General features: G+C 41.8%; 1 protein-coding gene across 1 annotated transcript in view; it reads right to left on the bottom strand.

Annotated features, from left to right (window-relative positions):
* Prkar2b (protein kinase cAMP-dependent type II regulatory subunit beta) overlaps positions 1–24,159 on the bottom strand; it is a 100,973-nt gene that overhangs the window by 26,614 nt on the left and 50,200 nt on the right. The window contains exons 3-4 of the mRNA XM_021178929.2: positions 6,262–6,314; positions 413–496 (exon numbers count right to left, since the gene is read on the bottom strand). Of these exons, the coding sequence (XP_021034588.1) occupies positions 413–496; positions 6,262–6,314 (137 nt within the window). The remainder of the gene's footprint in view (positions 1–412; positions 497–6,261; positions 6,315–24,159) is intronic.

Below are 24,159 nucleotides of genomic sequence, written 5' to 3' on the forward strand. Positions count from 1 at the left end.
GTGGAGACTAGAGATGTCAGAATTCTTTCAAAGAATCAAACATGTCCTTGCCTTAAGCCAAGTGAAACACACTCCATTTAAAATATGAACAACACAGAGCTTAATTACATTCAAGGGTTCTTATTATCGGCTGCTGGGAGCAGCAGAGAGGACCCTTCTAAGAGCCTTATGCTACACAGAGAATGCAGGGGCCTAGCCTTTCCCTCCCTGTCCCATCCCAGGGCTAGGTTTGAGGTGCATGGCATTCTCTTCCCTTGGTGCCTTAACACAGCACATCCATAAATTCAAGCCAGCAAGAGCATGTAACCACTCGGCTTCCACCGTGATCACAGAGTGATCTTAGCTTGGAGAGCGGGGGACTCAGGTCCTTGCCCAGTTCGTGACCCACTTCTATTATTATGATTTCTCTTACTGGATCCAGGTTCTTAAACAGCAGGATGTCTTTGCAAGCCTCTTGCAATCTGTTTCTCTGATCATCGGTTTTGGGATGTATTATCTGAAAAGACAGCAAAATCGAGAAAGCAAACACAGCAGTCAATACCAGGTAAAATCCAACAAAAAGGAGTGCTGGAGAGAAGAATGGTTAGCGCTCCAGTCCACTCTCCCAGTTGGTAGGACATTCGCTTTGGGTGGCAAACAAGGATTAGCCCACGAGCACAGGACAATGACACCACCACTTCTGGGTGGAAAGACCATCTTCCCCCCAGATCAGCAGGCACATTATGAAAGATGCATCCTAGTCTATAAGGCATTATAAGGCATGTATACGGGACAGAGTGTTACATAGTTACACTGGAAAGTTAGACACTGCCTTCATTTCGTTGTTACTGATCTTAAAACTCTGCCAGAGACAGCTCTTTCCATTAAAACCTGGTAATGTTGGCAGAAGTAAACAAATTCTTAAATGTATACTTCATTCAAGATTAAAGAAAATTTTAGGAAAATTGCAGCAGGTAACTTTCCTGACAGCAGATAAGGAGTTCAGAGAAGGGACCCAGCAACCACGGATTGCCCTCAAGGGAAATGCATTCAAGGGAAATGACTCGAAGAAATACTGACACCATCATTTTAGGGTAAAGTCAGGAGAGGCCAGTGTTCTAAACTCTCACTGAACACTTCATCCGGGACAGTGAAGCAGCCAGAGGGTCCTCTGTGAGACTCAACGGACCAACAAGTTGGGTTCTGTTTTCATAGCATAGGAATGCTTGAGACTGAATCCAAAGGCTTGCCCATGTTAGGCAAATTCTCCACCACTGAGCTATATCCCTAACTTCAAAAGGCTTTTTATTTACTGTGAATATTGTAGTTTGTGACTATAATATGAGGTAAAAGACACTCCTAAAAGCAGGGATGGAGTGGATTCCTGGAGACCCAACACACTACTTCTCCTATTCCAATGTTGCCTCAAAGAATAACTGTAGGATCTCATGAGCAAATGCCTCACCTTTCCCATCAAAGCAGCCAGAATCAGACAGCACTGAGCCTGTGCCCACACAGACGCCAACACTCACAGGCACATTCAATTTAGCAGAAGACATAGCTAACAACAACAACAAAAACAAAACGCAATGGACCCTAAGCCTAAAAAAAGCTGGCATTACAGTACAAGGAAAGGATTCTGATGGGCACCACTCCTGCGCCTGGGACTTACAGGTGACAAGAAAGACTACTAATTAGTGAATAAATCCCTACAGGTGTTTGATCGACCAAGTGCTGTGACTTGGGACTCTGAGTGGCCCCACACTGAGCCCTATGTTGGTGCTGCTTCTCTGACGACTGTGAGGACCTTGGCAGGAGAGGGCCAGCTCAAAGACACACAAGGCTATGGGCAGGCCCTTCTTATAGCTTCCTGTCTTTCCAAACCAGCATCCTCTTCCTGGATGCTGCCTTGTGACATTCTTGCCACCAAGGACTAAGTCACTGTCACAGCCACCCCTCCCCCACCTGATGGACTAAACCTGCCCAGAAACTGGATCCCAAACAAACCTTACTCCCTTCCATTATGTCTGCCAGGCCCACTGTGCTACTGTTTGTCACTACACAGGGAAGAGGTCCATGAAACCTTTGTTTACTATCTGACCCACACTGATCTGAACCTAGACCCTAAGGTGACAGGTGAGCACAATGCTTCCGGCCTGTGCTACACAGAGACCTTCAAAACTTACATCACAGTGTTTGCTTTTACCAGCCCACAGGCTCTTTTGTTTTTTTACTAACATTTCTCATTTCAGGATACAAATCCTGCTCAGCAAGCATTTATGTAGCATTTGATATATGCTAGGCAATATTTTAAGGGCTCCATATAAATTCATTTCAACCTGGTAACAGAGGTGAGAAAATAAACTCACCCAGTTGGTTTTATCTCAGTCTGTAAACTGCAGAAAGAGCTCAGATTCATGCTGGACAGGCCAGTTATCAGTGAACACTCAGACCTTACTACAGTAAGCCACACCCGCAAGCACATCTGTACTGAAGAGTCTCCGAGCTAAGAGTGGCTCTACCTTGGTAATCAATCTCTGTGTCTATCTCTGTCTCTGTCTTTCTGTCTCTCTGTCTCTGTCTCTCTCTCTCATACACACACACACACACACTAACACATGGAAATTAGAAGAAATTCCAGTTCAACAGACATGCTTTCATTTGCACATTGCCTGTGCTGATCTGAGCCACAGCAGCAGGGCTGAGTAGTCTGAAGACAGCTTCTGACTCCCAAATATTAAATATTCATGTTGAGGAGTAGTGAATTTTCAGTCAAAAAAAAAATTCCCCACTAAAGCATTTGCCAACTTCTGCTCTGAACCTCTTCGCCTTTCAAGGAAAATCACCAGAAAGGCAGCTAATATGGCTTCCTTCGCCGTGCTCTCCATATTCCGTTACAGAGGGAGCCCTGCGCACGGTCCACTTCACTCTCCAGGAAGACATAAAGGAGACATCTCAAACATCCAACGAGAGCACTCTACTCTCCAGCTGCAAACATCAGTGGACCCCACACACGGGCTGAGGTGCACTTCCATCCGTCTGTTTCTGACCTCGTGTGAGTCCTCAGCTGGCCACCGCTGCCTCCACCACACAACTTCATACCCCGCTTCTGGTGGCTGCCCAGGCCCAGATGCAAGAGTGAGCCCAGACACGACTCTCTTCCTGCCTCATGTCTTACCTCAAGGAGACTCCAGTCACTTCAGACTTTCAATCTATACAATGTCTGGCTGTGCTTTGAGCACCTCCTATTTGTAGTTATTCATTAATTTGCTTGTTAGCATCTGCCACTCGCCTCTAATAAAGAGGTCAGGGCTTCACTGAGCACACCTAACACCTGGCCGGCTATGCAGAGGGCGATTCAGAGAGATTTTTGGAGGCTAGAATGAGAAAATTTACCACTCTTTCCTCCAATGGCACATGCTGATGTATACTACCCTTAAATTCTCTTTTATTATTGGAATTCCAACTAAAACCCAAATTAGTTTTTTTTCCAAAATGAGTCTTAAGTATTTAGACTTTCTTTAAATTCATATGAAGATAAATACCCATTTTTATTAGTTTACAGATTTCTTGATTATAAAAATTCCAGATAATAATATGAAATGTTACTCTATCAAAGTGTGGTTTCCTCACAGATATCTCATTGCCCATCTATCTAAAGCTAACATCTGTAATAATCATTGCTAGGAACTATGGCTCAGTTTACCTTATAGTTTTAAGGCCAAAGGCAAAATGTAATCTTGAGTATGATATCTAGAAGAAGTCATTTTCAACCTAATCAAAACCCTAAAGTACTTTATCAGAATTACTAGTATGTAATTAATGCATTGCACAGACACTTGAAGTATTAGGAAGGGCAAGGCTTAAAGCGAGTCCCCACCCTATGCAGACTCCAGTGTCTTAGGGTTTCCATGGCTGCAGGAAGACACCGACCAGAAGCAACTTGGGAGGAAAAGATTGGGTTCGTTGTATATCTTGCAGTCCATCATCCAGAGAATTGAGGGAAGAAACTCAAACAGGGCAGGAACCTGGATCCAGGGGCTGATGCAGAGGCCATGGCCGAGTGCTGCTAACCAGCCTGCTGCCATGGCTTGCTTGGGCTGCTTTCTTATAGAATCCAGGACCACCAGCCCAGAGATGGCACCACCTACAATGGTCTATACCATCTCACATCAATCATCAATCAAGAATATGTACCACAGGCTTGCCCACAGACCAATATAGTAAGGGCATTGTCTCACTTCCAAAACTGACTCTGACTTGTGTCAAATTGCCATGGAAATAGCCACCAGGCCCATCTTTCTTAGAAAATGCCTGTCCTTACTTATACAAGTGGTCTCTGAGTCTTGATTTTCTGGCCCTGCCCCTGATGGTCAGTATGGGCTTTTCAGAAGCTCCTGGGAAACCAGGATCTTGAACAGAAAGACAACAATAAGGTGAGAGTGTGGGTGAATGTCCTTAATACCACTCAGAGTCTACACCTTTGCTGCTAAAGAACCCTAGTGCAGTGGTTCTCAACCTTCCTAATGCTGCGACCCTTTAACAAAGTTTTTCATGTTGTGGTGACCTCAACCGTAAAGTTATTTTCATTGCTACTTCATAACTGTAATTTTGTTACATATGAATCATAATGTAAATATCTGATATGCAATTCCCAAAGGGGACATGACCTATACGTTGGGAACTGCTGCCCTAAGTCAGGTGGCCCTGTCTATGCTGTGGACTCTAAACTCTTTCTGGAATTGGTAATACGTCCAAACATGTATCCTACAAGCTCTCACTGACAATTTCTATGTTTAACTCCATTTGATTGGCTGCTAAGTGAATATTCACTACAATGGAATGAACTAGCTAAACCATTTTACTTAACTACCATTGAACTAGCGAAACCATTTTACTTAACTAACTCAGACTCCTCTCAAGGTCTCAGTTTTTGAGCCAGTGAGATACCAAATGCTGCTTTCAAACTATGTGCCTTAGCTTTAGACTTTTAAAACTAGTTTAAACTACCTCAAATTATCCTGATTACACAATTTTACCATATATATATAGTTAACCACAAACATAAGGAATGTGTGTAGCCCTCAGCTGTCACCCAGTACTGTCTCCTGTAGAGACGTGGATGAGGTGTGTGATAGGCAAAGTGGTTTTTAGATCACACAGTGTAGTGACAGCATGCTTCAGATTAGCAAGAAGAGTCACATTGCTGCCCAGAGGGTGCGTCCACTTCAGCAGCCTAATCGTCTTAAAGTGGGGGCCCACTATCTTCCTTTCTGCATTCTTCAGAGCTATAAATATAGGCTTTTAAAAACACCTTTCAAGGCAGAGGGTACAAAGAAGAGTTCCCCAAAGTATGTATAAAGAAAAGGAGGGAGCTGGAGAGATGGCTCAGTGGTTACAATCACTGACTATTCTTCCAGAGGTCCTGAGTTCAATTCCCATCAACCACATGGTGGCTCACAACCATCTGTAAAGAGATCAGATGCCCTCTTCTGGTGTGTCTGAATATAGCTACAGTGTATACATAAAATAAATAATTCTTTAAAAAAAAAAGAAAAAGAAGAGGAGGAAGGAGAGAGGTAAGGAGGGGGAATGTGAGGGGGAAAGGAGGAAGGGAGAAAGGAAGGGAGGGAAGGAGGGAAGGAGGAGGGGGAGATAGGTTGGTTGTTTCTTGTCTTCATGTTTGAGCACAATAATCTTTTACTGAGTTTCCTTTTTACTAGATCACTAATGGGAGAAGTAAGTTAAGGCTACACCTTAAGAGCTGCATCCAACTACACAAGGCAAATCCTTACATAGTCATCAGGGCCTCCAAGATCCAGTCTGCACTAAGTGTGGTAAGCGCCGTGCTGGCAGCCTCCTTGTGATGCTTCGAGGCCTGTGTCTCTCAGAGGAACCTTCTGTTAGCAACTGACAGGAGCAGAAGGTCTTCACCGGGATCTTTCTATACACGGAGCATTTGTTACAAATAACTATGGCTATAAGGAAATTAGCTCAAAACATTTTCCCTCCCCAGGACGCCTGCGGTGAAAGGACTGAAGCCGCACCTTCAGGGAGCACTTATGTTCCTGTTTCATTCCACCCAAAAGCGACTCTGGGGTTTTAAAAATAAGTCTACGGAATGTGAAGTAGAAGCAGACTATTAAAAGACGACGAGGAAAAGAGGTAAGTCCTTTGATTTTCTCTGCTGAAAGCCTGGGTTTGTTAATGCTTCTATCATGACTCCCTTACGGAACGTGAGAGCATCCGTGTTAACACCCCCTGGTTCAGTAAACCACATACCCTGGACTCTGCATCGTCTTCCTCTTCATCAGGATTATAAGCTTCTGCACAGACTGCAAATATAAAAGGGGAACATTGTAAACATCTGCCCATCAAACACATGCAATACATACCTTTAAAAGTAACCATCAGTGAGCTTCAGGCACAGAACCCAGAGGCCCCTGGGCTGGGCCTGACTTGAGAGCCTCCTCCCTGAGAACTGGCCTCCATGGTACCAGAAGGTGCCATGCAGGCTTCCAAAGGAGCGAAGCAACCAACAGTCCCGCCAAAATGTGGTCCCTGTGAACCGTGACGGCCACCTCCTGAGGATGCAGTAGTCACACCTACAACTTAGCAGTAACTCACAGCTCTCTAACTGGGCTTCAGACCTGTCACCAAGATGAAAATCATGCCTGGTTCTGAAACCTAGCCAATGGGCTGCTGAAGACATCGATATGGAAGGAGAATCTACAACCACCCTTTTACTAAGCCAGCACAACCCCTAACTACATCTAAGTATGTGTCCTTATACCTACAGAGAAGGGTAGTCCTCACTCCTCATCAAGTAGACATCCCTTTGCAACAGAGACCATTACAAAACACCACAAACGATCAAAATGCAGAGTTGAGGAGCCTAGTTCTGCTGGATACATCGACAAAACACTCGCACACCAAAGGCTCAGGGAACGTTGTGGAAGAAGGGGCGGTAAGACTGTGAAAGCCAGCCGGGCGTGGTGGCGCACGCCTTTAATCCCAGCACTCGGGAGGTAGAGTCAGGCGGATTTCTGAGTTCGAGGCCAGCCTGGTCTACAAAGTGAGTGCCAGGACAGCCAGGGCTGCACAGAGAAACCCTGTCTCGAAAAACAAAAAAAACAAAAAACAAAAAAAAAAAAGACTGTGAAAGCCAGAGGATCAGGGAGTTTGCTGTGAGACTGTGTTACAATGTCAGATGGGTGTAGCAATGTCAGATGTTACACCCACAGTCTTTCCAACATGACTGCCTAAGCATGAACTGAAAAGGATGACACCCACAGACTTGCTAATGTACATAGGGGGAAGATTGGGAGGCCTCAACTCCACAAATAACTACAGGCAACTAAGGAATGCTGAGAACGGGAGAAATAGTCTTCCCCAGGGAAGAGCACACCTGTTTACCCACTACCAGTGGTGAGCCCGGAAGACATATACTCACCAGTAACATTATTCAGTAATGGAATGAGCAAGTTGTATGTGTGTGTGTGTGTGTGTGTGTGTGTGTATTTGGGAATGTGTATTATGTGCATACATTTATATTAATAACAATGAAAAAGGAGGCCATGAATTTGAAAGTGAGCAAAGAGGAGAATGTGGGACTGTTTGGAGGGAGAAAACAGAAGGGGGAAATGGTATAACTATATATAAAATCTCAACCAAAAAGAGACATTTAAAATTAATGATCATAAAGAATGCCATGATGGTTTTTAAAAGCCACTAATTACAAGGCTAGGAATCTACCCCCTAAAACTGTTTATGTATTGTAATTTATATGAAAATCTCATAATATAAAGCCACACTTGAAAATAGCCATTGGTTTTTGCTTATTCCTGTTCAAAACTTAACCCTTTTAATATTTATTTCCAAGGCAAAAAATATTTGTAACCTAAAATTACCTTAGGGAACATGAACAATAAAAACATCTAAGTTTGCTATGAAATGATCTATTTAATCATAAAGCTCTGAGAAACTCTCATGAATTATTCATAACCCACTTTCTCGGTATCAGAGTGCTAACACTGAGAATATTTCCTCCTGGCCTTGGTTGGAGTTGAATTTATACTGCACATGCAGCCTGAAAATCTGCTTCCTTTTCCTTCAACACTGAGAATGTTTGCGTCACCAGAAACACTGAACGTTGTTCTTGAGGACCACAGTATGCTACCTCACTATCATTAACTCCATTCCTAATACTGGGCATTTAACTAGCTTTTTTTTATTACAATATTTTTGCAATAAAATTTCTTAACCATAAATGTAGACATTTTACATTACTTCAAAAGTTATTCTGTTAGCCTTTTGGCATGACAAATCTTAAGGCATATTTACTGTATATTTTTCTACAAGAGGCTGTACCCATCCATTGTTCTACAAAGAATATAAAAAGGCTTGCTGGCTACATGAAAGAGCTGGGTGCCAATTTAAAAGAAAGGATTTAAATGTTTCAAAACTATTAAAAAGGAATAACTTACAAATACTTTGACTATGTATATCTCCTTTATAGTCATCTACGGGGAATACATTTTTCCTTTTAGGAGGAAATCTACCTGTCTGTCTGTCTGTCTTTCGGACCATGTCTCTCTTTGTAGCTTTGACATCCTAGTACCCATTATGTAGATCAGGCTGACCTCAAACATAAGAGATCCACCTGCCTCTGCCTCCCAAGTGCTAGGATCAAAGGCATACACCACCATATCTAGACAAAGTCAACTTTAAAAACATTATTTTATGGTTAGACTGCTCAAAATAATTTAAATTGTTGTTTGTCTATGCTTAATAGAGTGATGTGTGTTGAGGCAGAAAGCACCCCAGTGTGACTTAACCCAGCATTCAACATCACAGGACTACTCACTCCACAAGCTTGGACGCCATCTTCTCATTTGCATACCTAAGGATTTAATACTTCTCTTTCATTTTTTAAGAGGTAGGTGTTTTTATTTTACTCAAGTTTATACATATGGTTTATCTTGGCTAAGATACAGGAACTGAAAGCAGGAAACTAATAATGACAACAATGATTGATGATCATAATAACAGGCTCACAAATGGTCCTGAGGGTCTCAGGACAGCATCATGAATGGCGTCTATCCTCCTCTGTGCCTTTATCATCATTATTATAAAACCTACCATTACTTCCTGCAGGCACCGCTCTGTGCAGCCACATTTTGCCCTTCACAGAAGATATCTGTTTAATACCTGGAAACAATCTGATCATCCAAGTGTAGTGGGGTGGGGAAGGTCACAGACATACAGTAAACTTGGGTCAGGGATGCTGTTTAAAGGCCTAAATATACAGTAACCCCACCACACTCAACCAAAAAATCAAAACAAAAACAAAAAACAAAACCATCCCCAAAGCTTTAAAGAATGATAGTATTGGGGCTCAAAAGCCCTGACCTGTATTGTCTTACCCAGCCCCATAACCCTACAATAGTTATGAATGCAACCATTTCACAGATGAAAAGACCAGGGCATAAACAGGTCAGGGTCACACATCCTAGTAAATGACCTAAGGACTTTGGCAAATGTGCCAGCACAATGCCTGGACTTTAGTGCATGTCTCAGAACCCAGCAGGCACAGGGCTTCTGGAGAGCAGGCTCATATGTAAAAACCTCCAATGATACACAAAGCCAGAATGCCAATTTAGTAAGGAACTTCCTGGATGAAGTATTAAGTCAGCATGACCAGTCAGTTCTCTCCCTGCCGGAGAACCACAGATGCAGCCAGACCATAATTAGGAAGTTGCCTGGGGATAAGGAAACAGGAAGTTAAGAATCTGTCAAGTAATATCTGGATGGATAGTGCCTGAGACTGTGCGCATACACACACACACACACACACACACACACACACACACGATATATCATTAGCTCACACACTTTAATTGGATAGGCTACAACTTTCCACAGGGGATGAAAACCTCTTCTAGGCGAGGCTCTGCAATTTTCTGTCTCCATGAGTGGCAACCAAATGGGGAACGGGGCCACTTTATCAGTTATACAATGCAAAAAGGAAAGCAGGGGCCTTTTATCAAAATTCTCAGACTTCACAGAGGATGACAAAGGAGAAATTTAATCCAAATGGAGGGTGTTTGTGAGCATGGGGACTGTGAAGGTGACAAGCTCACATGACCAGCATATTCAACAGGAAATGAAGCATCTAACTTATTCTGTTCTCCAATGACTTGTGATCTATGTCCCCTGACTCATTACAGTGTTATTTCAAATTTCAGTTCATAGAAAGCATCCTCTGAACCTCTGGTTTCCAAACCGCTGGCCGCTATCCCCTAACTAAAACAACTTGGAATTTAGGGGAAAAAAAATCTGTTATTTTGCAAACAGCTTATCAACTGTGTCCCTGTCACTAATTACTTAACACCCTTCTAATGTGAGTATCTTTATCAGGCAATGTGTGTTTGTGCTAGACCATCAGTTTCACTGGAGTACCTGTCGGTATTGTGACTGATTCTTGGCACTGCTTCAGTTGTCTCACTGACTAGAACTGACCTGCTATACCCAAATGACACTTGCAACTCTGAAAGGTTGCTGTGGTGGGCCTGACAGTCTCCAGAGCCATCCTGCAGTTCCCTTTCATTAGAGCTCACCTTATTTTCTCCAAGCCACCCCTTCTCTCCAGCCACAAGTTAAAAGTCAGGTCAGGAGTCATGGGTTGTGGATATGGGACAATGGTACAGGGCTTACATGGTACCCATGGAGCCCTGAGTTTAATCTCTACCACAACAAACTCCTGCCAACACACCCACAAATTGGGGCGAGGGGCAGATCTTAACCTTTCACCCACACAGAGCTAATTTAGGTGCATTCATTTCAGAAAGGACATTTTGTGCTCCTCCAGAGATGTGGGAGGACTCACTGTCATAACTTAACATACTATGTTCTTTCACACATGGTAATAATGTGTTTGTCTCACGACCCTATAGGGAACGGCTGGGTATTCTTGTTCCCAGCAAGGAGAGGGCACACTGCCTGGCTCGATGTATGTGGGAAAGACTTACTAATGAACAAATCTTCCATGGTCCTTGAGAATGGGACACTGTTTCTAATAGCTTACAGCAGCATACCGGTGTTTCAGACTCTCAGACACATTCTGAGTAGATTACTGGTAAGCTGTTCTGGGTTATTTGTTCAAGAAATGGGGACACAAAGAATAAGTGAAAAGGGGGTTTCTATCGTATTCACTAAAAAGCACAGAGATTAAGAAATTTGGTAAATATTTGTGTAAAACAAATGAATGCCAGATGGTCTGGATGGGCTGTCAAGACATTCTCCATGTAGCCTGTGATGCCTCCTACTCTACCAGAAATACAACTGCCCTGTATCTTCTAGACAATCTGAAACTCAGGCTCAAACTGTATCCTTTACTCTTTGGCAACTAAACAGTAGAGAGAGACAGTCTTAAGATATATTTAAATTTCACTGTTATTCTGCACATATGTGTTTGGAAAGTATCCTGGTTGTTGAGAATGGTCTAGGAATTTAAGCATATTCCTACCCAGAGTATGTGCAGACAGAGTATGTGCACTGGCGTAGCCAGACAACTGTCACAGATTGCAGAACAGACAGCAAGAGAAGATCTGCATCAACTTTGCATCCTGTCGAACTTGGCCTCCAGGCTTCTCATGCTCTCTATTTATAGTGTGGCAGACAAAGGGTTATGCCAACTCCGAGGTTTGTTGTTTTTTCAAAAGGAAGATCCCTCTTCACTTTACTGGATATGTTGTGAGATTCGATATAGTCAGATAACCTGACATTAGAATACAGCCCACACTGGCACCTTGGTTGTCAAAGAATAAAGAACTCCATGAGTCCCTGGGTGCTCAACACTGATGCATATTATACACAATATGCCCTTTATAAGTATGCATTGTAAGAATGGCAGGCAAATATGGCCTCTCCACAAAGACTTTGTGATTCAGAGACCTTTTAATCTAGAAAAATAATTGTCTTCTATACAATGCACAAAGGTTAATTTTTTTGTGTTCTCAATGCACTCGGATTTTTGCATACACATTTAAACAATAATTAGCTTAAAATAAAGTGCACATAAAAAGCACAGGTGTATTAGACAACAGAAGTCTCACTCAAGATTGCTAAACTTAGATTAATGGGGTAGAAATGCCCTATCTGAGAAAAAACTTTACCTTTTATATCATCAGCGAAGGCAAGTGTCTTACCAAATTAAATGGTTCCTAGTTCCCCCCCCCCCAAAAAAAAGCAGAGCCTACACCAAGTGTATAAGCTGCACAATGTACCTGCATTAAAATCTCAGAGGCAAGAGGGTGATAAAGAGACTGAGAGCACTAGAGTGAAATGCACTTGCTCTTGCTAAGGAAGGGAAACTGTGAGGCAATGCCACAGGCTCCCTGCAATATTCATCTACAGGGGCAGTCTGGTATACACCTGTGCTCGGTCATCAGTAACTGTCTGCCTTAGGTAGTGTTTCTATTGCTGTGATAAGACACTATGACCAAATCCACTTGGGAACAAAAGCATTTACTTATTATAGCTTGTAGTACATCATCTAGGATTTCAGGGCCGGAGCTCAAGGCGTAAAGCTGGAGTCAGGAACTGATGCAGAGGCCGTGGAAGGGTGTGCTTACTGTCTTGCTCCTCGAGGCTTGCACAGCTTGCTTTCTTTTAGAACCCAGGACCACCTGCTGCTGGGCACTTCCACAGCAATCACCAACCAAGAAAATGCCCTACAAGGCTAATTTTCCCTTGATTAAGACTCCTTATCGGATGGTCAAGAACCTGAGACCAGATACACCATAGACCTAGAGGAAAACCAAATACTCCTTTTCTGCTAAAGGAACCCAACCATAAAACAATCGTAAGGACATCCTGTTATCCTCACAGATCACTCTGTCTCTCAGTCATCATCATTAGAGAAGCTTCCTCCTGCAGGAAGCGGAAACAAATATCCACAAGTAACCGGAGAGGTGCAGAGAATCAGAGACCTTGGACCACCAAGTCCTAAATGAGATGTCTTCATCAAACCCCCTCCTCAGGGCTTGGGGAACTTTGTGAAGAGAAGTAAAGACTGTAAGAGCCAGTGGGGATGGAAGACGCCAAGACAACAAAGCCTTCCAGACAGAGTGCTGACACAAACTCACCGAGACTGTGGCGGCATGCGCAGGCCTAAGCCAGAAGGGGTCCCATGGCTGAGAGGGGAAGTAGACACAAGCCCCATCTCTAACCCTGAAACTATCCCGTTGATAATTGCTCATGAATGAAACTTGGTTTTCTCCAAGGGAGTCTCACTGGGTATACAAACCACTCTTGAGGGCAGGTCCTATGTGCAATGAAAAGGGGTCAACACAAATCTAACTCAGTGGCATTTGTGCTTTGTCTGAGCTTTTTTTTTAACTTTACAGATCTTCCGTTTCTGTATTATGGTTTCTGACTTCTGTATGTGCAAGTCTGTGTATCTCTAGGTCTCCACGGTTTCTTGTGCTTTTTCTTTGGGGGTTGCATTTGCTTTCTTCTAGTCTAGTTTGTTTTTTTTTTTTTCCTGTTTGTGTATTCAGTTGTTTGGGTTTTTTTTCTGTTTGTATATTCGGTTGTTCGTTTTCTAATGAGACAAAGAAAAGGTATGGATTTGGGTGGGTGGAGAGATGGGAAGGATCTGAGAGGAGTCGGGGAGGGAAATGTATTGTATGAGAAACTCTGTTTTCAATAAAAAATTAAAATTATAAAAAGTAAACTTAGAAGCAAAGTTCCAGTAGCTTATGCCTTCTGTCCACTATAACATGGGCTGCCGCAGATTGAAAACAAAATGACATGAAACAAAACAGAACTCCTTCTTTTTAAAAAAAAAAAAAGATTTATTTATTTATATGACTACTCTGTCGCTGTCTTCAGACACACCAGAAGAGGGCATGAGATCCCATTACAGATGGTTGTGAGCCACCATGTGGTTGCTGGGAATTGAACTCAGGACCTCTGGAAGAGCAGTCAGTGCTCTTAACTGCTGGGCCATCTCTCCAGCTTCCAAAACAGGACTCCTTACCCTTGGACATATAGAACCTGTATGTCAGGGCAGAGTAGCCAGCATATACGAACAGGTGTCCTCACTCTCAGTGACGTCACAGGCTCACGTCGTCCTCACAAGGAACACCCTCCTCGACCTAGTGGGTGCTTTTTTCTGAATAGTCTTTACTGAGGTCAAAGACTGATGGAACCCCCAAACTTAGAATGTCACCTAAGGCAGCGGCATGCTGCTCAGTGGCTTTAGAAGCTTAACCTGAAAACCTCGGCATCTGCTAAGATGTGTGTATAGAAGGGATGTGTAAGACAGACATGTGTAAGACGCACAAGCACTCCTGATATCAAGGAGACAGGAAGTACAGTATGTCTAGGGTCTTTGAAGGTGAGAAAACTAGAACATTGTGTGACTAAGCCCTGCTGACCACAAGGAAACCAGATGAGAGCAAACCCGGAAGCCTTCCCATCTCCACCTTTCCACTTCCCATTTTCTTCTCTCCTTCACTCCCTCTCACAGGCTCATGGAGCGAGTGGAAGAGAGACCGAAATCAACTTTACGGTTCACTTTAAAATGGGAAGTCATGAAGAAGGATATCATGGCAGTGTGACCAAGCAGTGCACCACGAACACAAAGCCTCAGTTAAGTCCTGTAGTGAAGAAAATGGAAGAAAGATAAAAAGGAAAAAAGATAAAAGAAAAAAAGGGAGCAAGTTCTTGACCCAAAAATCTACAGAATTCTCTAAAGAATTACAATTTATAAACTCTGAAATGAACAGTCACATTTAAATAATTTGATTCAAATGATCAATATTTCCTTACATTTCTCTCAAACTTTAAATAGACTAATTATTTGTTTATAATATTTTACTATTTCCTGCACCAAGATACTGAAATTTTCCAGGTATGGTGGTGCATGCCTATAATTTCAGCACAGAGGCAGGTGAGGCAGGAAGAACTTGAGTCTGAAGTCAGCCTGGCTACTGTGATGGTTTCAGTGAGAATCCTCCCCATAGGCTCCTGTATTCCCATTCTTAGTCCCTAGCTGAGGTACTGTTTGGAAGGATTAGGTGGAGTGAGTGAACTTCCAGGTTGTGAGAACCCAGGCCAGTGTCTCTCTGCCTGCAGCCTGGGGATCAGGATGTAGCTCTTAGCTCCTTCTCCAGCACCATGTCTGCCTGAGTGCCGCCATGGTCTCCACCGTGCTGATAACAGATTAACCCACTGAAACTGTAAGCAAGGTGCCAACTACATGATTTTTTTCTATAAGCAGCATTGGTCATGACCTCTTTTCACAGAAACAGAACACTCAAACAGCTACATAGCAAGATCTTGTCTAAACAGACAGGTATGTATAGACACACATGTGCCATAACCCAGTTAACCATCCATATTCCGTCTACAAGAAGCTATATAAATTATCACTTAGCCAGTCGTTAATCATTTAAGTAACTTTCATTAAATGGTACTTAACTGAATTATTTAGTTCCCAAATCAACTATATTTATGCCAGAACTTTACTATATAGATTTAACCAAGGTATTGAAATATATAATCTTGCTTTGGCAAAAGGACAGCGATACACTTCTTACTTAATCTAGAGTGGTCCACTCCTAGCCAAGGTTATCACTGGCGCTTTAAGAATCAGCTATCCAAAGCTAGGGAGACAGCTCAGCCATTGAAGGCTGGACTCACAACCAAAAAAAAATTTTAAGAAATAGCTATCCACAAACCCCCTTCTCTATAAATTCCCTGTAAACTCTGCTTTAAATCTCCTTATTCAATAGCTTCTTAGTCATCCCAAATATATAATTATCAATTCTAAAAACTTTTCAAGCTGTTTTGTTTCTTCTATAAAGCACTGTAACATCTCATAAGCATGTTTGATATTTAAAGAATTTTATTACACTGCCACAATCCATTGTGAAACTAGTAGTACCCAAAACATTTTATTGTCCCTTAATAGGAGAGGTATTTAGAATACAGCCATAAACTTGACTCACTCTTCTGTGTAGGTTTTTTTATGTTTCTAAAGATGATTCGTTTGCACATATACACCTCTCCTCTTTTTAGTGACTGCATATTCAAGAACCAGTGGCAGCTGTAAATGGGCTGTTGCTCTCACAGCCCATTGGGAAGGAGACCTGCTGGAATACACAAATGAGCACTAGGGCTTCAGGATCGGAAGGACTTCCTCATAACATGCTATTTATTACTAATGATAAAAATCAACTCTTTTAAAGTCTGTTTCAAAAACTACCTCTAGGAGTAAAGCAAAACTTTATGCTAGAACTCATGCCTTTATTGGATCATTTTTTAGCAGTTATTTCTCCCATGTTTAAAACTTTGGTTTTTAGTATGTAACCAAATCACTATTATCTGTCTTTAGTATGTTTTATTCCAATCACTTGCTCTACATGTAAAATCTGGTCTATAAAATATCAACTACTTCTTTTAGCAGTTACCTTATGTAGGTTGGAGGCACAAGTAAAAGGACCGTGCATTCAGAGAAACCCTGTCTCGAAAAACAAACCACAAATAAACAAAAACAAACAAACAAACAAAAAAAGGCCCGTGAATCTTATCAATGAGGAACATTTCTAATAGAATAATAGGATGACTCTAGTGTAGGATAGGCTCAAATATTCTACATAACTCCACCATGAGTATAATGTGTGGTTCAAGAATAAAAGACAAACCATGTGAGCTCTACTCCCTTCCACAATGGAAACGTTATCTCCTGTACCTCCAATGGTGCTAATATGAAGATATAAGAGAATAAACAACATATAGAAGCTGAGAAAAGACAGATGCCTTTTTTTTCGTGTATTTTACAAACATTCCATTTAATTCTATTCAAAGAATAAAAAGCCAAATGAGCCTGAAGAACAATTCGTGAGTACCTTTGAAAAAGAATCCCTGATCTTTCAAAGACATTTATCATGAAGGGGTGTTGGATTTTGTCATATGCTTTCTCAGGATCTAGTGAAACGATCATGTGTTTTTTTTCTTTGAGTTTGTTTATATAGTGGATTACACTGATGGATTTCTGCATATTGAACCATCCCTGTATCCCTTGGATGAAGCCTACTTGATCATGGTGGATGATCGTGTTGATGTGTTCTTGGATTCAGTTAGTGAGAATTTTATTGAGTATTTTTGCATCAATATTCATAAGGGAAATTGGTCTGACATTCTCTTTCTTTGTTGGGTCTTTGTGTGGTTTTATCAGAGTAATTAACAACAAATTGGGTAGTGTACCTTCTGTTTCTATTTTGTGGAATAATTTGAAGAGTATTGGTATTAGGTCTTCTTTGAAGGTCTGATAGAACTCTGCACTAAACCCATCTGATCCTGGGTGGTTTTTTGTTGTTGTTGTTGTTCTTGTTTTGTTTTGGGTAGGGAGACTATTAATGACTGCTTCTATTTCTTTAGGGGTTATGGGACTGTTTTGATTATTTATCTGATTTAACAACCATGGTGGTTATTTAGTGGTGTTGGAGAGTAAACCCAGGTCCTTGATTATGCTAGACAACTGGTCTACCTCTGAGCCTCATCCCTTGCCTCCTAAACATCAACTTTATAAATTCCACTTACATGTTTGTTAGTAATCATCAGAATTCATCAAGGAGTCTCTCCAAAATATAACCAAGCAGTGAGCAGTAAATGGGTTAGTTTGTACCAGAAAACTGTATCAGAACAGAATTATATTTGTATTTTGCTAAAACTGGTCCATAAGTATTTATGAACATTATATTTAATGACTATTATGCATGTTGATAAACTGACAGCCAACAGTCTTTTTAAAAAAATACGAATTTCCTGTGGGTCAAATTTCAGTGATCACTAAGTTCTTGTCAGCACTCAGGAAGCAGAAGCAGGTGGGTCTGTTAGTCTGAGGGCTACATAGTGAGATCCTGTCTCATAAAAGGGGAGGATGGAAGGAAAAGGGCTGGAGAGATGGCTCATCAGGCAAAGTCCATTTACTGCTCTTGTAGAGGACCTGAATTTGGTTCCTAGTACTCACATGATGGTTCACAACCACCCGTAGCTCCAATTCAATGGGATCCAGTGCCCTCTTCTGACTTCCACAGACACCAGGCATACAAGTAGCATACACACAGACACACACACACACACACACACACACACACAGAGGCAAGATACTAATATACAAAACAAAAATAAATCTAAGAAAAAGTTTTAAAAATTATTCTAATAGTCAAGGTGATTTTAAAATTTTTTTATTGATTCTTTATGAATTTCACATCACGAATCCCAATCACACTCATCTTCTTTGCAACCTAACCCTACTCTACCCTCAGGTTAAAAAAGAAAACATACATACACACACCCACACACACCAAAACAAAACACATCTTATTGTGGAAGCTGTAATGTGTCCCACAGTATATCCTTTACTTGCAAATGTTCATTGTAATGAGTCACTGGTCTAGTTTGAGCCTCTGACTTCTACTACACTATCTATACTGAATCTGCACTGGGACTCTTCTTGGGTAGCCTATGTTGCCCTGTGTCATAGAGATCCTTCAGCTTTGAGTCTACAGGACTGGCCCCTTCATGGACTTCAGCAGTTCGGTGGATCAATTGAAAGACCAGGATCTGAGCTGGGGTGGTAGCTGAGTTGGTCAGCCTGCCAACATTCCTTCACCCACAGCATCAGGATGATCAAGCTCTCCAGCACTGCTCCAGCTAGCTCACCCAATGCCACAGCTGGCAAGGGGCAGAGCCAGTTTTCCTGCCTGCGACAAATAGTGAGGGCTGAGAAGGGGTGGGGGGAGGCCATTTCTTCCTTGCCAAGTATGATCCTTTGGTTTAAATACCACCTGACCATTTCCCAAATTTGTCAAAAGGCTCCCATTGTTCAGGGAATATGATTATCTCTTGGTATTTATTTTGGTCTAAAATCTTCTTATATACTAAAATAAACAAATAGAAATACTAGCCAATACACTAATATAGTCATGATATAACTCTGCCCTTAAAATATTAGGTCTAGCCCTACATTCTATTATTTAGCATCACTAAATAATTTCGTTTATTACTCAGAACAGTATTCCTGAATACTTCTGTTTCTGGAATGATGACCAACACACACACATGAGAGAATGAGAGAAGCCGCAGGTATTCTTCTAATTCACTAATACATTTCCAGAACAAGTGTCATCTAACCACATTGTCCTAGGATGGGAAACTGGAACTTCGTGGGTCCCGACTTGTCCAACCCAGCTCCAGAGGAGACTCCTAACCAAGCCTCTTGGTGCAATCATGAGAAATCTAGCAAGACAGCGGCTGCTTACCAATGTGTGACAGCACAATGCCTGTTAGTGTGCAAAGACTCGAATTATAGAACACGGTGAGAAGATATGGAACTCAAGAGTCTGGCTTATTTATTATTTAAAATAACAGGATTAAAGTTGTCTAAATAAACTATTCTTTTTTTTCCTGCTGCAGCCTTGCCGAGTGCTCGGGTTATTAGGCCCCCACAACCATCATATCTGACTCCACTTTCATTTTTAAAATGAAACTCAACAGTCTTTTTAAAAAAATATGAATTTCCTGTGGGTTCAAACTATCCTATCTCATGGAAACTGTTCTAAGAAAATAAAATTCGGTGAAAGTTTTGTAGGTCCTAACATATTTCTATCAAGTCTAATTTTTAAGTGTCTTTAGGAAAAGCAATAATAAATAATGACATGTATCCTAATTTCTCTTTTGCTAGAAATTCTTTTTTTTTTATCAGCTGTCATTTTTCTCTGATCAAGATCTGAATCAAGTGAATTTTTAAATTAAGATAGAATGATATAATAAGGAAAAATTAAAATCTAGGAACAAACTACTGAACATTTATGTCAAATAAATTAGCAAAGTTCTTTGGGTCTTTTTTGTTTTTGTTAATTTGTTTAAGTTAAAAAACAGTATGACAAAGACAGGTTTAGAATGAAATTCCTCAGCACTGCTGGTGAGAAGTAGGAATGGAGACGCCAGATTCGAAAAGTTTCATGGGCTTTGAAAGTGGCTGGGGATGTAGCTCAGCCGAGGAAAGGAGTTGCTTAGCATGCACAAGGCTTGGGTTTGATCCTCACAACCACATAAATTTGTTATGGTGGGTGGTACAAGCCTGTAATCTCTGCACCCCAGAGGTAGAAGCAGGAGATTCAAAGTCATCCTTAGCTGAGTTGGAGGCCACTCTGGATATTAAGATCCTATCTCAAAAAATAAAAGCTTTGAGGGCTGGAGAGATGGCCCAGCAGTTTAGAGCATTAACTGCTCTTCTAGAGGTCCTGAGTTCAATTCCCAGGAACCAAATGGTAGCTCACAACCATCTGTAATGGAATCTGATGCCCTCTTCTGGTGTGCCTGAAGGTCAACTACAGTGTACTCACATACATAAAATAAATCTTTTAAAAGAGAAAGCCTTTAACATTCTCAAGGTCAATTCAGTAAGTACTCTTCAGGTCCTTCCATCTAAAAACTGATAGTTAAAAAGAGTCCCCAATAATAAATAAAAAATAATTAAGGTATGTATTCATGTATGTTATTAATATTTTTAAATTACTCTTTAAGGGGCTAAGAGTGCAGCTCAGTTGGTAGAGTGCTTGCCCAGTATGCAGGAGGTCCTAGAATCAATCCCAGGCACCATAGCAACCCGGTGTGACTCACGGCACGTGCCTGTGAGTCCAGCTCTGAGGAGGGAGAAGCAGGAGAATTAGGAATTCAAGGCTGCACAGCGGATCAGAGGCCAGTCTGGACTACATGAGACACTGTCTTAAAAAAAAAAAAGTAAATAAGATTTCATTTTCGATTAAGAACTTTGTTGTTCAGTAATATCTTATAAAATGTTTTTATAGTCATTTGCAAGGCAGGTGTATATTGTATATTTACAAAAAAAGTATGCATAAAAGATGGCTGTCAAGGTGGATACCAATGTTTATGTAGCAGGTACTGCTCTATAGAAAGATTATGACTATTCTTATTTTCCTATCTACCCTTCCATGTTTTTTTCACTTTACAATCAGAAAGGCAGGCAGATCTCTGTGAGTTCAAAGCCGGACTGGTCAACAGATTGAATTCCAGGACAATAGGGCTATTCAGAGAAACCTTGTCTTGAAACCCAATCATCATCATCACCACCATCACCATCATCATCATCATCATCATCATGATTTAGAAGTTATTCTCAAGCATCTTTAAATATCCATACTTCAAAAAGATTACTAAATTGCCTCAAATTATTCCCATCTCAGGTACAAGAAGGAATTAAAACCACAAAAACGGTATCTTACTAACTGTCTTTTTTTTTAAGGTATCTCATCTTTTCTCAAAATTGGCTTTAATATTTTATACTTCTCTAAAACTAACAGAACCAAGGTGCTAAATTTTTCCCAAATACTTTAGGAAGACAACTCATTAATAATGCCACAGTAAAACTAAAAACTGTTTCTAATAAAGCTAACACCATTTATTTGAAAGAACAAGATGGTGGGTGGGATGCAGCCCAGTGATCCAGTGGTTGACTAGCACAGAAGGGCCACTCCTCACTATGAACACCACGTCTATCTCATTCCTGTAATTTTAATGCAGCATTTAAAAAAACAAAACAAAACAAAAACATCTTTAGCCAGGCGTGGTGGCCCATGCCTTGCACCCCAGCATTTGGGAGGTAAAGCCAGTCTGGTCTACACAGCAAGTTCCAGGACAGCCTAGTGGAATGAGGAACGTGGTAGATCCTGCCCCACCCCCACGACCAAAAAGGCAGAGAGGAATTATACAGAACGTAGGGGATGAAATGAGAGGCATACGATACAGAAGCATTTATGCATAAAAGGACCAGATTTTCAGTTAACACAGTTGCAAATCACTGGCATCCCTGCCCAAGGCTGCTCGCTATGCCATTCCAGGTGAACATGGAAACAGACAAAAAACAAAACAAAAACAGACAGACAACACACACTACACACACACACACACACTCTCACACGCACTCACACGCACAGTTCCTGCCCTGAGCATTGCTGGTTACAGTGACCTGGGTGAAAGACAAGCAAGAGGCCTGAAGCTTAGAGAGCATAAGATGGTGTCATTCCTAGATTCAGTAAACTAACTAGCAGTGTAACGGAAAGCGAGACAGTTAGGAGTCTGGTTACATTCCCATGAGTCTGTGCTGTGGTCATGCTTTGTGGGGACATAGAAGAAACTGGCAGGGCCCAAGCCGTCTACACAACAGGGCAATAGAGGCCATCTCTGTGCAGGCAGAGGGGACATGAGATGACCCAGCAGAAAGTAAATGCCAAACCTCCCCTTGAAAACTGCCTGAAATTTAAATGTTCCCAAACTCACACAGGATCTATCAGCTGTGAGTGGCTTCTGACCATAACATCAGGCAGACACAAGCCAACCCTCAAAGCCACAAACCACAGGAGTTGGAACACAGGAATTGAAGCACAGACAAATTGGTTCTCCCACCTGCCAGGAAGCAACAACCTGGGGAGGGGAGCTCGCTCGGGATCCAGAAACATTACCGTAAAGATCCTAAACTGTCCAGCTCTTAGCAAACATGACACATGCAGAGAAAAAGTAGCTGTGACCCACAGACTACAAAGAACTGACTCTAACTGGACACAGAGAAGACTTCAAAGAGGCTATTTCCTTCATGGAGGCAGAGGAAACCATATTTGATCGGCTGATCAGTGATTCAATAATCAGCTTCATTAAAGAGAAAATTACAAGAAGGGGTCACAGGGAAAACGTGTTGAAAATGTAACAACTCGGGTTTGGTTTGGTTTCAAAGTCATTAGAATGGCTCAATGGAAGGGAGAATCGAAGACTCGGGCTAGAGGGATGGCCAGTGAGTAAGTGCTTGCTGCGCATGCGTGAGGACCATTTCACATCTCCAGCACCCAAGTAAAGCCAGGTATGGCAGGACACACAGGTAAGCCCAGCACTGGAGAGTGGAGAGACAGGAGGATCCCAGGGACTCAATGGCCAGTCAGCAAACGGGTTCAGTGAGAGACCCTATCTCAAATAGTAACGTAGAAAGTGACCAAGGAAGAGGCCGACCATCAACGTCTGGTCTTCACATACACATGCACAGGCAAGTATTTCTGCATCTGTATGCGCACACATGCATACGGTTCTATAGACACTAAACAAGTAGAGCCAATGTTAAAAGCAGAATCAAAGAACTTGAAAGACAGATCAATAGAAACTATTCCATTGGAAAAATGAGCGAACAAAGATGAGTTGTCTAAGAACCCTGTGAAACACTGTGCACCACATTGACAGCATGTGGAAGTCCCTCTCAAACATGCTACAAAGAGAGAGGAAGAACCTTTCAGAGATGTTGGCAAACGCTGAGGGTTGGTCTGTCACTATGTATGCCATTGCTAAAGTCTCAACCCCAAGATCTGGTTGTTGCCCAGACAAGTGTGTTCTCACATACACTGGCCTTTGTTGGGTAACCCTTGCTCCCCAGTTTAAAGCTATTGGTTAATAAAAGGCTAGAGCCTGTGATTGGACAGTAGAGAGAGAAAGGCCGAACTTAAGACTCGAATGAGAGAGACCACGGGAAGATGTAAAAAGAAGACAAAGAGATCAGGAGGCCTCCATTAGACAAGATGGACCAGCAGCACATGGCCCAGCGAAGTGCACCCCAAGGACAGCTGATGGAGCAAAAGCAGCCTGAGCGAGACTCAAACAGTGAGTCACAAGGGGCATATGATTTGTATATGTGAGAGAACAGCACAGAACCCGCCCAACCTAGGCTTACAGCTTGTAAACAAAATACCAAGTTTCTGTGTCTTTTATGTGGGCTAGATAGACTATATAATTCATTTATAGGCAAACAAGTTTTACAGTTTTATAACGGCATTAACCTAAGATAGTTTACACATCTCTAATCTCAGCATTTTTATAGGGAAGAGGATAAGAAGTCCAAAGCCACACTGGGCAACTGTCTTAGTCAGGGTTTCTATTCCTGCACAAACATCATGACCAAGAAGCAAGTTGGGGAGGAAAGGGTTTATTCAGCTTACTCTTCCACATTGCTGTTCATCACCAAGGAAGTCAGGACTGGAACTTCAAGCAGGTCAGGAAGCAGGAGCTGATGCAGAAGCCATGAAGGGATGTTCGTTACTGGCTTGC

Source organism: Mus caroli, chromosome 12 (assembly GCF_900094665.2).
Source record: "Mus caroli chromosome 12, CAROLI_EIJ_v1.1, whole genome shotgun sequence".
In the NCBI taxonomy this organism is placed as follows: domain Eukaryota; kingdom Metazoa; phylum Chordata; class Mammalia; order Rodentia; family Muridae; genus Mus; species Mus caroli.